The sequence below is a fragment of the Bremia lactucae genome, linkage group LG4 (genome assembly GCF_004359215.1).
Source record: "Bremia lactucae strain SF5 linkage group LG4, whole genome shotgun sequence".
NCBI classification, from domain to species: Eukaryota; Oomycota; class Peronosporomycetes; order Peronosporales; family Peronosporaceae; genus Bremia; species Bremia lactucae.
Genome location: NC_090613.1, coordinates 5,211,795 through 5,228,201, shown reverse-complemented (window position 1 = coordinate 5,228,201; position 16,407 = coordinate 5,211,795). Strand labels below are relative to the sequence as shown.

The 16,407-nt window shown below is 45.1% G+C and overlaps 1 protein-coding gene across 1 annotated transcript; it reads right to left on the bottom strand.

The window, feature by feature from the left end:
• Positions 1 to 6,665: 6,665 nt before the first annotated feature.
• On the bottom strand, positions 6,666 to 6,848 carry CCR75_000442 (uncharacterized protein; the record flags this gene model as incomplete). The annotated part of the gene is made up of 1 exon (XM_067958550.1): positions 6,666 to 6,848. The coding sequence occupies one exon, from the start codon at positions 6,846 to 6,848 to the stop codon at positions 6,666 to 6,668; it is 183 nt and encodes a 60-aa protein (XP_067816299.1).
• Between the last annotated feature and the right edge of the window lie 9,559 nt (positions 6,849 to 16,407).

Below are 16,407 nucleotides of genomic sequence, written 5' to 3'. Positions count from 1 at the left end.
CGGGCGAAATTAATTCGCTGCGACCGCTGTTTCATCGCATCGGAATGCGGATGAATGCGGCGCAGGAATTCCGCCTCGTATTGGTCGGGCGTTTCATTTGAACGCAACACGACCGGGATCGGGAAAATACGCCCAAGCGATTTTCCCTGAGCCCTCCATGATTTAAAGACGCCATAATAATTATGTGCGTCTACAAGAGCGCGCTTTAGGAGCGACGCTCTTGGCCCGTTTAAACGAGGCCATTTAGATGGAGGGGCATCAATGAAATGCCACCCGTCACATAGCCACGTTCAAAACGACTGGCTTGTGACACCTACTGAGCACGTTTACGTGTCGTCGGCGGCGCTTTTGGCTCCGAATCCTCTATGTCAGAACCATTATGGATTATGGTCTGAGCATAAGGCGTTGTGGTTAGACCCAACGAAGAAGCGGCTGCGCCTTTATGGGCAGCGCTCTCAATACCTGTCGCTGCGCTTTCCAGCGCAGACGACGAGACAGCATTCGTAAATGCTGCTGTCTCCATGTTGTGTGCCATGATAGAAGTTTGGATGGGCAATAATGCGCTATCATCCTTCCTCATGAGCTCGTTGTCCGCATCACTACTATGAGGTACGGCAACGGTGTCGACTCATTGTAGTCGACAATGATCGACGGATCCGCATCCTCACTGTTAAAGTGGGATGGATCCTTTAGCCCTGTTAACGCGACAGCAGCAGTAGCTGTCGGCGTTTCGACTAAGGCATTTGACGCGGCCGGCGAATTAACGCGGCGCGTGCGCTTAGTGTGACGTTGAGTGGGCGTCTTCGCTGACGACCCACCAACATGGCCTCTTTTAGGCGGCATCTTTGGCGCTGTGTATGGAAACACGTGCACTAGAGTGATTGAGTGAACTAGCGGCGCGTAAAGCTGCTCGCAGTTCCTGTCTCTTATTTGACGAATTTAAAAATGTAAATTCGTTCTTATAAGGGGGGATGGTGTAACGGGCTAAAGTTGCCCTAATGATACGCAGTCCCCGTTAAGTACACTAAGTGTACTTAAGCGGATGGTCAATTACTAAATAATAGTAATTAGACCCAGCACTCGGGTGTGGTGCACATTTTTGACCAACCCTTGTGTATGTGATGCACATGGGTGCATTCACATTAGGAGGGATGACGACGAGCGTCATCCTTTACGCGAGGTATCTAGAAAGATATGCTCGTAACACATATTAATGTTATCTACAGAAATGACATTTTTGATTGGTAGAAATAGGTATTTATATTTAATGCGATTAAACATCATTCAGTCTGAAAACTTCTTTTACTTAGTAAGTGCGCACGAGGAGCCGGATTACCGCTCCCGTGGCGACTCTTAATCAATGTGCTTAGTGTGTTGGGCTAGGTCGCCAACGCGCCCATCACAACTACCTCACTGCACGCAAGCGAAGCATGTTAAACGGCTTCCTCGATGTGCTAGTGTGTGTGTCTAAGTAGAGCGTGGCCGCATTACGACGTGCTTTCCTACATTAAGACTCTGTTTGACTGTTCTATTTACATTTCCTGCTGTTCAGACGATATTTGACGGATATCCTGTTCTAATTGTTGTATGATCTTTAATGCTGCAATATTTATAATTCTGGCATGTTGCAAAACTTTCATGTCCCACCCCCCGCGACCTCTTGCTGGCAACACATTAGCGATTGTGTTTTGCTGCATATACTAAAAGCAAAATTATCCAAGCAGTGATTGAATACAATCGAATTTGCAACCGTCCGTTTTGTGTTGTGTAAAGCGATAAACGGCGCTACAAGGCAGTGTGCACGCAACATGGCTGTCTCTTCGTTGTGCAGTTTGCCTTTTCGCATCCATTCATCCCTCCGAAAAAGTTTGCAATGCACACCTGTCAAGTATCCGGATCGTCCAAGGCGTCGTGCAGATATGAGACTGCGAAACAAATTGTTTTAAGCCCTGCTATCAGAGATATGGCCATACACACTGGTAGAAAAGTGACACCCGTGATGATCCAATTGAAGTTAAGGAACGAAGGGATTATCTCCACCTATATGAATTGCGTTCACGCTCTCAAGAGATTGAAGCTTGAGTTATCGGAAGCGCCATTGATCAATACAACCTCATTCCATACTACTTGGATGGGCTGAAGATTAGAGGCCACGAATCCAAGCTTGATGTCGTGAAAAAAAATTTAAGCTGCTATGTGTCAATTTTCGGGAAGGGCTTCAAGCATATAAGCCATACAGTGAGTGTGGGATATCCATGGGTAGATGGAACCTTTATGAAGACGTCAGTCGGTGGAATTCTCTTTGTAACGTGCTTTCGAAATGGAAACAACGAGATCCAAATAATCGGAGTTGAGGTCGTATCGGTGGAGAACGAAGATAACTGGACCTGGTTTTTGAATTTCCTACTCTTCCACCTACAACCAGCTTCAGCATTCGTCATATCGGATAGGGACAAGGGACTTATATAGTCTGTGCAGACAGCGTCACCAGACGTCCACACTTTTTTGCTTCCGCCATTTGATGGAAAATTTAACAAGATATACAAGTCCAAGGTCTTAAGGAAGTTGGTGTGAATATTGGCTCGTTCACGGACAACAGTGGGGTACGAGAAGGTGGTAGCAAATATTGCAAGTGTGAGCAGCAGTGCGTGGGCGTGGAGGTTGGTCGTGAAAAATGGTCAACGGCTTACTCCCCATGCCCAAGATACGACACTTTGACGTCAAATAAAGTGGAATATGTAAACCGTGTGTTGAATATAATTCGGAGTCTTCCAGTCATCGACTGCATGATGGAAATTTCCACAAATCCTGGAAATCATCAACGTATGCAACCGCCTAATCTGAAAGATCCGAAGGCAAAATATTGCCGATTGTGCTTAAAGATGTTCTTACAAGAGGTGTGTGCAACGCTCCATCTATTTTCAGAAAAGGGGCGCTCAAAGAAGAAGGGATTCTATCACAACAAGCAACTGAAAGAATTGAAGAGCGCCAAACTAGAAAGTGCGGAATGTGCCACCAATTTGGTCGTAATCGGAGGGCCTGCTCGAGCAAGGACGCATGATTGTATGCTTCATTATCTCTTGTACATAGTGCATGAAAATTAAAGGTTTTTCATCCAAAACTGTTTTTTCCTCGCCATAAAAACAGTATACATATATTAAAATTAATGCGAATGATTTAAGACAAGTTTGTAGTTGCCTTCGTTCTATAGTAAAGCCAAATAGCAACGCCGGCAATCATATATCTTTATGATCCCAAGCTTGTATATACTCGTACGTATATTATACGTGCGTAGTATATATTTTTTATTTATTAATTATTTTAGTATATTATTTTATTCTTTAATTCTTTTGTATATTTTTGTTATTTATTGATTATTTTGGTATATGTTTTTTTTATGTGTTAAAATTTCTCGTTCTTAAAACTTATCAATTTGACTTTTCATGATCTTTAAATCTTAAAAATAAATATTTGAGCGACGTTACTAATTAAGCAGTAAACTTGCACCCACCTGCTACACCAATTGTAGGATTGTAGGTGACTGCTCCAAGTCGCCCGACTCAGTGGCTACTGTAGAGGTCGTCGGATTTTCCGGGGCCGAGTCCGTTAAAACTTTGGGTTTTAACGTGACAACTAGAGAGGTGATGACGAGTTTGTTCGACTCGTCGGACCTCTTTGGTGGGGAGTCATCTGATAATGACTCCGTGGGCGATGATCACTATGGTGACGTTATATGCGTCACCAGGAACTAAGTGGTCGCGAAGGTAAGAGTGCTGCTGGTGGTGCTAATTTGCATCATCGGTAAAGGAGTGATTCTAGGGATCGCTTCCAGAGCCAAGTTATTGTTAACGTTAACATGAGCCACCAGGAGAGGGATCGCAATACGTTGCGGCGCTCCTGAAAAAAGGCCTTGGTTACCCTCTAAAAGAATCCCAATTCGTTGGTCATACCAGACAAAGGATCACTATCATATTCTGTTATTCGACTCATCCAGGCTTCCCAAGCCTGGTGAGGATGAAACGGAATTCTTCATCGATGCCTTTTACCGGCCATCGGTGGTACAGGCAATGGATGTCAATCCTTTGTTCCAAGCTTGGACAGCTTTTGTATAGAATGTACAAAACATAGGCCGTAAGGTTTGGCTTGAAAAGCCCAATGCTTTCGGCGAACGGCTCGAGAAACGGACCGTAGTCGGTGCACGCTATAAGTTGCACCATTTGTCTAGAGAGGCAGGGATTCCTTGCCTCTCGTGGGGGTGCTCATGTCCATGCTGTTTTTAGGGTGCAGGTCATGCCCCTAAGGAAGCATATTCCTTCAAAGAGCCCCATTGGAGGACTCTCATCTCTTACGAGATGCGTCAACGGATTGAGAACCTCCAATTATTTTACGAGCGCGGGAAGCGCTCGCTCTCCGATGGACCTTCTGCCGAGGAGGATGGGTCTCGTCGTACTGCAGTTCGTGACCCGGAACGTCCAAAATCAGTTATGAACGAGGTTCCCAACTATCATGCGAGGGTGGATACCCTCGCCAACGAACGAGATAACTCGTTCGAACCTTCTTTGCCTCACGGTGGTTCAAGAAACTTTCAGCAAGAAAGCGCTTCTGAATCCATCAATGGATGTGGAGATAAAGGAAAAGTTGGGTTTGCCTCGTTTGACGAGCCCGAATCAACATCGTGATTTGGATCACAACCTTGAATATTTAAAGAGGATCTTGATCACGAGCGATCCCGTCGCCGCGAGTTAGCGGTGACGGTCGATAATGTTTCTCGTGACCAGCTGTAAAGTTAAGCGCAGATTGCGACTGAACAACTGGCGAGCGGAAGGACACATCAGTCCCTTCAAAACGAGCTGTTGAAAGCTCGTCAGAAGATCTCATTTTTGGAAGAAAGAGTGGATCGTCTGGTTCAATAGAATGAGACCCTGTTCCGAGACAATAAGTCTTTGGCTCGGAACCATCAGGCTTTGGCTGATGCCCTTGACCGTTCCGGTGTAATTTGAAATCGGAAGAAGCCTCGTACTGATGGTACGGGCGGAGACGCCCAGCATAAAACGTAGGATGCGTACGCATACTACGAGGCAGCTCGATCGTGTACGCATTGCCTTGATAATGTAATACACGAAACGGGCGGATATACCTGGGCAGTAATTTATAACTGCCTACATTCGTCGCTACGTGCTTTGGTAATTTTACCGTAGACAGTAGGATGTCATCAAATTTAAATGAAAGTATGTTTGCTCTCCTTTTTTGTCAGAGTACCGTTTTTGTCGGTCCACCGCACAAGCGATGGAATCCTGTACGAAACGGAACACTGTTTCTCTAGCCAGCATGAAATCACCTGCCGACTCGATTTTTATTTTTTCAGTGCGACCGGCTCGCACTGCGGAGATATTAATCTCTTCATTATTGAGAGTAGTATCATTCTCATTAATAGTATTGTCTTCGATGCTGAGTCTTTCAGCATCGTTGTCTAAGTCACTAATAGCATTATTGTTATTACTGAGTTTGTCAACTTCAATGTTAGTTAGCTCAAGATTGGTATCCTTCGCATTGACCTTAGGGCTAATGCATGATGAGCAAGAGCTAGAAGGTTCTCTGCTCGAGCGAGACTTCCCCCCTTAAAATAGGAGTTACTCTTAAATAGGGTAGGTATATGTGCGTGGTGTAAGCCATTCACGAATAACGGTGTATGCTTTAAGAATGATGCACTGAATTGTTGATGGCAAAAGATATCAATGTTATTTAACTCTAGATTGGTATCCTTCGCATTGACCATGATGAGCAAGAGCTAGAAGGTTCTCTGCTCGAGCGAGTCTTCCCCCCTTAAATAAGACTTACTTTTAAACAGGGTAGGTATATGTGCGTGGAGTAAGCCATTCACGAAAAACGGTGTATGCTTTAAGAATGATGCACTGAATTGTTGATGGCAAAGATACCAAGCACTCGCTCCGATTCTTAAAAAGTGGAAGTATCCGCGAAGTATCTCTTCGAGAATACAATTTGCCCACTCCGTCTGACCATCTGTTTCAGGATGATCCGAAGTTGACATTTTTAACTGTGTTCCAAGAGATTTGAACACTGTTTGCCAAAATTCCGCCGTGAATCTAGGGTCTCGATCTGAGTTCACGGTGTAACCCATGGAGTCGAAATATCGTGTCAATAAAGACACGAGCACAGCTTTTGCCTGTGATCGACTTCGGGACGGCAGCAAGATGTACCATCTTGCTAAAACGATCAACAAATACAGGAATACCATTCTAAGCACGGAAAAAACCACTGGGCTTTACCCGTTGACATACTTCGCAAGCACGAATATACTTACGGACAAACTCATACTAGCGTGGCCGGTAGAAGTCGCGACTTATTGTGAGATAAGTTTTCTCACGTTCAAGATGACCACTTATTGGTGCATCGTGGTACTCATATATGATGCGTAAATGCAAATCATTATGGGTCACCAGCAATGTCTTTATAATATAATAAACAATTGCGTGTTGTATGTCGATCTGTTGAGGGTCGATACAATTTGAACAATCCTTTCAAGTATTGTTGGGATGCTAAGGTAATCCATCAGACCCTTTAAAAGCCTTAACCAGAACCGAGACCTTGTTATAACTCCTTTTCGTCAAACAGTTTCATCTTCATTTTTTTTGTCGCACATCGGGTTATCTGAAAGCAGCATGCATGCCATGAAGAGCAGGTCCAGGCATATCGATACCCCCCACCATTTTCTTGCATACCTCTGGAATCCGCCACTTCTCCGTCAGCAGCAACATAGAATCTCTGACGGCCAAAATCATGTACACTATATCCAGACTGGCGCTCACGATTAAATTGTGGGGGTACATCTCGATGCACCCTTCTCTCCACATTCCTCTCAGAATCGCCTGTCAACGAATCCAAGTGCAACCGCGGGCCTCGCTCCAAAGTTGAGTCAAACTAATTCGGATTATCGTCTCGAGTTACGAAGCAATCTTCTGAGACCCTTCTAGCCTTTGTGTCCATCGCAATGTCCTTCCGAAGCTTAGCCAGCGACTCCTCTAGACAATTTAAACGGCCAGCCAGCGCACGCATGATTTTCAACATTTCACCCTGATCACCTTGGTCATTTCGCTTCCCCTCCGATGCCGGCCGCTGGCGCCTCCTTCAACCTTGCTTTTCTCTTATAATTCATCAACTGCCCTGGCACTTGGAGGGGCAGGGACAGGGGCAGCCGCAGGAGACAAATTGACATTTTGTCAAGTGCGAAACCGTGATCAAAGTCCCGCATTGGGCTCAAACCTGTTAAATCCTGTTGCTGTCACAACAGAGGCAACACAAGAAATAAAAAAAACGAAAACGGTATTCAAAAGTTAAAAAAGTAAGTGGTATTTAGTTTATTTGCAACTAAACCAAATACGAAACGCTGCGCTCCACACATTGCATCCGCATCGACAGCCATGAGAGCTTAGTGTAAGCGAATAAAGCTCCTGTGCATGCATTTGTCGAAAAAATGTCCAATATAGCCTACATTTCCCGCTTATAATTGCGGCTTTACACCAATCAATCTTCGCTGGCATCATCAACAAATAAAGTTGAATTTCAAATTATTCGATTTATTGCTCGTTGATCTACCTCGCCTAGCACTAGCTCACTATGAAATATTATTTGAGAATACTAGAGCTAATTGACAGTACATCATTGCTGGCTGCGCGCTCGCACTATTCAGCACCAATAAGCGCTGCTATGGAAAGCAGCAGCGTGCCGAAAAATAATATAGAATTTTATACATTCATATCCCAATTGGAACGGAAAATGCCGCGGATGCGGTATGGCTTCTCTCTGTGGATGATGCCTCGCAGTAGACGGAGCGACCTTGACGTTAACGGTGCTGGACAGCATTGCAGAGGTCAAATTACGACGATATTACTGTTTCTAACCAACAAGGGCTGCTTATAGCTAAAATGATACAATTTTAAAGAATGCTCATGATACTGAGTCGTCTGGTAGCGGAGCTACCTAGCTTGGAACGAGGTATCCCGTTACATAAGTATTTTTTTCAATAAGACGAATGATAAATATTATTTCCCATGTGAGGAAATAAATAAAGAAGTAAAAATTATAATCTTTATTAATTTTGACTTGAATAGTCCCAATATTACAAATTTGGTAATATTGATGCAATAAGACATTAGCTCTAATTATTGCTTGGTTTTTGTCTAAATCGACCCCGCCAATCGTTATAAGACACGAGGGGGTGCCATACTTAGTTAAACATTAATATAATAACTTCAGCAGTAGATAGAAGATCGTAACGTAGAAAACTAAATATGTTAATACAGTTTTCTCTTTTGTCTTTTCTAAAGCCTTAGTCTAGACCTTTGAGCTAAGTTCATTAGCTTCATAGAAACCTTACCTGTACCTTTGTGTACGTGAAGTTTCGAGTCACCTCATCTACACTGTAATCAGTGTGAGGTTAAGTAGTACTTATCAGTACTAGTGAAAGGTGCCCCATTACATAGCTTGTAACGGGACACCTCTCCGTTGTATTGCTTCAATACAAGCTTATATGCACTGACAATAGTGTTGGCAAGGTGCCTTCGAAAACTTCAGCCACACGACGTTTAGAGAAGATCCTTCAGTTGCTAAGCGTGGCTTAGCAACAATAGTAAATAATTAAACATGCTTAGTATAGAGAAAACGTAAACTGTATTTAATATGTCAAGTCTAACGCACTAGTACCTTTTAATGCTGAATCAAAAATATTTAAATTTACAAATATGTATCGTGACTTATTGCTCACGCTCATTCGCGCGTCTGGCAGCGATTAGTGAGCTGATACAACGCCTCCACATACTAATGAACAAAGCTGTCACATCACCACTACAATATTACCGTGTTTCGTAATTCCGACAAATCAGAAGTATTCGTTATATTCTTCCATATTCCCCTTATATGTAAAGCTTAAATTTTAACAGGCTAACCAGTTACATCCCGCCTAACCAACAGCCACTGTAGTGACTCTAATTTTGTACAATGATAATATCCTTGAGTTTATCTGCGAAACGTAAAACCAATTGGTCTACAAAATATCCCAGAGCGCCTCAAATGAAATCAATCTAGTGGGTGCACGGCTGTGTGCAGCTGCTAAATACTCAATTGCTTCAAAACGTTGAGTCGTCTACTGCGAGCGGCAACCATCCCGCAGCATCGGTTGGAGGTGCACGTGATGAGTCAGAAGTTCTATCCGACTTTGAACCATTTGTCAAGGCCATTGTATCACCTGGGGCCGTGATAACTATAAATATATATAGATATAGATAGCTAAACCAGTGCGCTATGGCGAATCGAATAAGAAACCACTTGCTAATAAATTTGGTTGGTCCGACCCATATGATGAAGAATTATCTTTTAATGATTCCACTACCGCGATGCCTGGTTAGACAAACTGGATACGGTAGGTGAACGCTTAAAAAGGGAATATATCATTGGTTTGACCCTTTGAGCTGCACCCTTTGTCGATAGGGGTGAGGGGTTTCGTGGGGAGACCCATGTCCCTGCTACGTCAAGAAGCATTTCATGCGCCAAGGAAGACGTACTCCCAGATGCGTCACCTGTGATATGCGTAAGGCTATTGATAATTTGCAATCATTTTACGAGCGTGGCAAACGCTCTTTTTCTAATGGTCCGACAAAGACCATTGGATGGGTTTGTCTTATTGATCGACGAGACCGGGAGCGTATATCTTCAGTCGGGAGCGAGGATGACAACTATCATGCAAGGGCAGTAGACAAGGTTACTCGCTCGAATTTTCTCTTGCATCGCGTTGATTTCATGAAGCGCTCCACGAGGAAGCGCTTCTCACCGCGCGAATCCATCAATTAATGAGGTGAAGGAAAAGAATCAGGTTTGACTTATCTTTTCGGACCCGCAAGCTGAGCTAGAGGTTTGTAATCGCGACTTCGCGAGTTACGGGAGGATATAAAATGAGCGGGACGCTCATATTAATTTGACTTCGATGGCGCAACGTTTATCGACCGATCGATCTCGGAAGATGTCTCATACTAAAAGTACGGGCGGAGATGCCCAACATAAAATGTCGGACGCCTCGCAGGACGCCAGGCGTCCTGCGAGGCAGCTCAATCGTGTATGTGATACCTTAGCGACTCATACATGAAATGAGCCGATGTAATCGGGCGGTAGTTTGTTACTGCCCACATTCGTCACTAATGTTTAAATATTCACCTTAGCCAGTAGGATTAGGTCATAACCTTATATAAAATTCATTTACAGTCTTTTTTTTGTCATCGATTTTACGATTCACCTTATCAGCGATGTGATCTTGTACGAAACGAGCCACTGGAACTCGAACCAGCAGTAAATTACTTGCTGATTCGATTTTAATTTTGTTTTTAGTGCGCCCAGTACGCATTACGGCTATAACGTTCTCTTCTTCAGTGAGAGCGTCATGCCTCTTACTGACAATTTCATCGGCGTTGCTGGATGTATCAGCATCGTTTTTATCCGAGCCATTAATGGCCTCATTGCAATTACTGAGTTTGTCTTCTTCAATGTAATACATATTTATCAGTATCTGTCGCATTGACTGTCTAGTAAATGTGTGATGAGCAAGAGCCGAATCGGTCATTACTCGAGTTTCCCCCCCCCTAATTAAACTTACACTCTTACAACGTGGATGGCGTAATCCATTCGCGAAGAACGGTGTATACGTTGTTAATTCCTTCACCGAGGTGTTGATATCAAATTCTGCCATCGGCAAAACTCACTTCAACTCGTAAACGGGTAGACGCATCCTCGAAGGATACCCGGTTTGTACATTTCGTCCACATTTCTGTTTTAGATGGTCAGATGTTGACATATTTAACCGCGTTCCAAGTTCACAAAGCATAGATTGCCATGACTGTCATGACCCGGAAATTTCGAGCCAAACTTAGCTCGCGGGGCTACCCATGGAATCGAAACCGACCTACAAACACAACAAGACTTTGTTCTTGTGAGCGTCTTTGTGAAACTAGAATAAGAATTCCATTGATACGGACTGCCAGCAATCTGCCGGAATAGGTAGAAGCTGTGATAGAGCCCAGGATGAAGGACTAGTCTTTGCTTGTTGACAAGATATAGCCAACGTATACGTCATCAATTGCCACGTCGATCCAGATTCACGTCTACGTACCCACTTATTGTTGCATCGTGACACTCATACATGATGCGCAAGCGTAAAATATTGTGAGTGGCTACGACGACAAGGGGTGTGATGCCGATTATAATTGTATAAAACAGTGAACGATAATCGATCTGAGAAGGATCGATGCACTGTCAACAATTGTTGTGATTTTGTGGTGATCCATCAAAATTCAAGAGCCTTGTCCTCTTTTAGGTTCTTTCAGCGTCATCAAGTAATGTTGTCGACGGAAACTTAAAACTAGTGGTGGCGCAGCTAGCTCAAAGTCAGGCTGGCGCGAAAGCGCGTAAGCGACGACATAAATTCCTCCTGGCTTGTACTGTGGAAAGAAATTATACTCCGCGAAGAAAAATGACCACCTCGCAATTTTTTGCGAGAGGCGTGAGCTGTTTACGACCGTATTGTCCGTGTAAAAAATGAATGATTTATTTCCCAAGAGATAGACTCCCAACTTAGCCTGTGCAAATTCCACAACAAGGAGTTCCTTGCCATGTACTAGGTCATTTGTTCAGCTTGTTGAAGCTATCGAGACTGATAGTAGCCGAAGACGACGCGCTCTGCTCCGTCTGTGTCATATTGTATTAACGCACAGCGGATTGCAAAACCGCTGGCGTTACAGACCACATGAAATGGTCTATCTTCGTCTGCACTCATCAAGATCAACGATCGTGTCAAGCTTTGCTTGAATCCTTCAATGGAACGTTGACAGTCAGCGTTTCATGACTATTTTACATTTTTTGTAACAAACGAGAAATAAGTACTGTCATTTCGGTATAGCTGCGCGAGTTTTATGCAGGTGCGCCGCTAAGCCGGTTTTTTTTTGAATTCGCTAAACATCGACTGCCACACGCTAGTCGGTAATTGTCTAAAAATATTTAAGGATCGGGGCGTCTACCTGTTTTACCCAATATGCACCAAAAAGTGGTTTATCGCGTGCAGCGAATATTCACTTCTTGTTATTTGCATACACCTTATGCCTACGCATAAGTATAAGAACCTTTTGGACGTGTGTACGATGTACTTTAACGTCCGACTTTCCGCTCATGGCCTCCTATGGATGAATACATCATCAAGATAAATCGGCGCGAAGTTCGCACCGATCTCAACAGATTGGTTACACATCTGTTGAATGTCGCAAGGGCCTTACTAAGCCCATGTGGCATGACTAGCTACCCTTAAAGCGTTCCGCTTGGAGTACTTACTGCTGTGAAGTGAGCGGATTATTATGTTTCCGCATTAGGATTTGACAGAATTCATCCAGCATGGTATTCTTTCACATGCCGTCAATGATTACCTCATTTCGTGGGATCGGCGTTTGAGCCGGTACCGATGCAGCGCTCAATGTATTGAACGCATGCGCAATTCACCACCCTCCTGATGCTTTAGCACCCGTGATGTCGAAGAGCTATGTGGGGAAGTTGATTCCCTTATTTGAGCCGCTGCTAAGCGATCGACTGAGAAGTTGTCGGTCGCTAATATTTTTTTACGAGGCAGTAGACACTGCTTCATGACACAGAATTACTATCCTGGCATCAGGTCAATCTTGCGCCGAGTGCATTTGTCCTTAGGAAACGCCCATGGTACGGATATAAGGAATACATCTTTGAATTTGATCAAATCATATACAAGGGATTTGCTTTAACGACTCCCAAGATTAAGACGTAAAACGCTCAGTCCGAGGCTTTTTATCGAGGACACTTACCCATCGATAGGATGCTAAAAGCCCTTAAGTTCTCTGGAAATATTATTGCCGATCAAATATCGGCCACGCTGTGACAAGTCCGCAGATGTGCTTGACTTTGCCCCTACGCAGATCACACAAGAACCGCTTCGGCTCTAGCGTTGGCAATTGATTTATCTGCGTAATCAAATTCTTCGCTATCAAGGTAAGTGCATAAGTGCCTGCTCTTGATTCGTTCTTAATTTAGACGCACGATGTCTCGTTTTCTTCCTGAAAATCTATTTCAACCGGTTCCTAAGGACTTATTCTCTAAGGTTCTTGGGGACTTATTGCCTTGAGTATTTTATGACTTTATCCCCCTGGTATTTAGGGAGTATCCTTCCCATCTGCCTCGAGTTACATCTGCACAACCACAGCTAGATCCTCTGCGTTTCATAGTTCCTTCGTTGCTTTTCTTACATTCTTACTGGCTAAATCGAGTGGTGGACTTCAGCCATGCCTTTGATTGTACACAGTTCTTTGGGATCTAACTCCAGAGTGGGATGGCCAGTCACACTGAAGTCTTGTGCAGTCGTATAAACGGTTGAGCCACAAGTAAGTTTTTTTTTTTTTTTTCGCACTCACTCGTAGTACATCCACACGCTTGTGGATGATCCAAGACGTTTATTTGACGGCCGTCTGAGGAAGAAGAGCCAGCATCGTAACGGATCGATGCTGTTAATATATGCATGGCTCGTGCTTTATGAGCCATAGTATTCCCCGAATGACATCAAATTTGTCACTAAATGCAGTATGTTGTAAAATTATCTTCGTACTGTTTATGTAACGGATAACAACTACACGTTTCTAACGACTCAAATGCGCCTGTTGCAAGACACACTATCAACCTCGTATAATGTACATCGCGCTCCATAAACTTTAACCTACGATCCTCTAGAGATTGGCGTCGAAAATTTTAGCTCGTTTTACCAACCCCCCCTTAAAGAACGAATTTACATTTTATATACGTCAAAGAGGATAGACGAACTGCGACCAGCTTTACGCGCCGCTAGTTCACTTAAGCACTCTAGCGACCTGTGTTCCATACACGGCGCCAAAGATGCCACCTAAAAGGGGCCATGTTGGAGGGTCGTCTGCGAAGACGCCCACTCAACCTCGCACTAAGCGCACGCGCCGCGTTAATTCGCCAGCCGCGTTCAATGCCTTAGTCGAAACGCCGACCACTACTGCTGCTGCCGCGTTAACGGGGCTAAAGGATCCATCCCACTTTAACAGTGAGGATGTTGATCCGTCGCTCATTGTCGACTACAATGAGTCGACACCGTTGCCGTTACCTCATAGTAGTGATGCGGACAACGAGCTCATGAGGAATGATGATGGCGCATTATCGCCCATCCAAACTTCTCTCATGGCTCACAACATGGAGACAGCAGCATTTACGAATGCTGTCTCGTCGTCTGCGCTGGAAAGCGCAGCGACAAGTAAGAGAGCGCTGCCCATAAAGGCGCAGCCGCTTCTCCGTTGGGTATAACCACAACGCCTTATGCTCAGACCATAATCCATAATGGTTCTGACATAGAGAATTCGGAGCCCAAAGCTCCACCGACGACACGTGAACGTGCTCAGTCGGTGTCACAAGCCAGTCGTTTAGAACGTGGCAATGTGACGGGTGGCATATCATTGATGCCCCCTCCATCTAAATGGCCTCGTTTAAACGGGCCACGAGCGTCGATCCTAAAGCGCGCTCTTGTAGACGCACATAATTATTATGGCGTCTTTAAATCATGGAGGGCTCAGGGAAAATCGCTTGGACGTATTTTCCTGATCCCGGTCGTGTTGCGTTCAAATGAAACGCCCGACCAATACGAGGCGGAATTCCTGCGCCGCATTCATCCGCATTCCGATGCGATGAAACAGCGGTCGCAGCGAATTAATTTCGCCCGCTTGCGTGTGAAAGAAATCATGGGTGGTACTGTACCCCCTGTTTCTTCTTACAACGCGAAGAGGCCTCAGGGTGCTCCTTTTCATAGGCAGCCACCAAGCCGGGCACATAAATACGTAGGGTATCGATCGGTTTCCAAGAGTCGAAACACTTCGGGTAACCTTGCCATTGAACGAGGATCTGATACCTTTGCCTCACGAAGCGGTTGGCAAGCAACCTTACAACAAGCGAGCGTTGATTTACACCGGCATCCATCAGTGCAGGCGGCGCCCGATAGGAGTGGCGATCTCGCCCACCTACTCGCGGCTGCCTTAATTTCGTCCGTATAGCCACAGGCGCTAAGCGCTGCTGATCGACGTATTGTGGATCGCGACGGTCAAGTCTCGCGACTGAGTCGGATCGTCCTGATGTCCGAGCGAAGGCTCGTCAGGGTTATAAACGCCTGAAGACTCGCATGGACCTTTTTGAGAGGATAATGCTGAGAGATCCGCGTTACTCGCGGATCTCTCAGCATTATCCTCTCAAAAAGGTGATATCTGTTCGTGGTGGGAGGAGTCGGTCGGCTGATAGTTTTTACCCTTCTCCGTCTCCCTCACCCGAACGACGCTCGACTCACAGTCGGCGTCACCATCGGTCTCCTTAAATGAATGGGGGTATGTGACCTCATTTGGGTCTATATACCGTTTTAGACGACCCATGTAAAATACGGCGTGCGTCTTCATATACGGGGGAAGGGAAGCCTGTAATTTAGGTCTCCAACCACCGTAAAGGGCCCAATGAAACGCGGCAACAACTTCGTAGTACCTCCAGAAAGTACAGAAATTGCATCCTTAGGTAGGGTAGCAGTACTTAATAATACTTTTTCACCCACTCTAAAGCGTTCATTATTTTTGCGACCATTCCGGTCCGCATATTCTTTTCGCTTGTCCTGCGCGCTTGCCATCGCGTCACGGACTTTTCGTGTGATGGCTAATCGCTCATCCATAAAGCGTTGAGCCTCGCTCACGCTTTTAGCCTCAAACTCGCCTATATTACCGCCGAGAGGTCGGTCATTAGGTGTAGTTTTATTGACCACTGCTAAATTGGCAGGGTCACTAGGGCAAGTTTCTGTCGTTGAGATGATACCCTCGCGGGTCATCGTCATATTGACGAGACTATGTCCCTCTTTCGCACCAAAGCATAGTGAGGGGCCCTCCCCCATAAGACTCGGGCTGCGCACAACGAGACTGGCGTCCGAGGATGGCGCAGTCCGTAAGTATAAAACGGTGTCTCACCCGTACTGGCGTGGACACTGTTATTTATAGCGAACTCCGGCAATTGCTTGCTCCACTCCTTGGGAGTTGCTTTAGTGCGTAAGACATCCGCCACGACCCGATTGGCACGTTCGGTTTGGCCATCGGTCTGGGGATGATCTGCGGTCGACATCTGGAGCTTGCTACCAAGCAGCTCGAACACATGTCGCCAAAAACCAGACGTAAAACGTGAATCCCGGTCCGATACTATGGACTCGGGCATCCCGTGTAGTCGGTGAACATGATTCAGGAACAAGAGAGCTGCCTCCTTGCCTGTGATCGATGTCTTACATGGTGCTAAATGCACCAT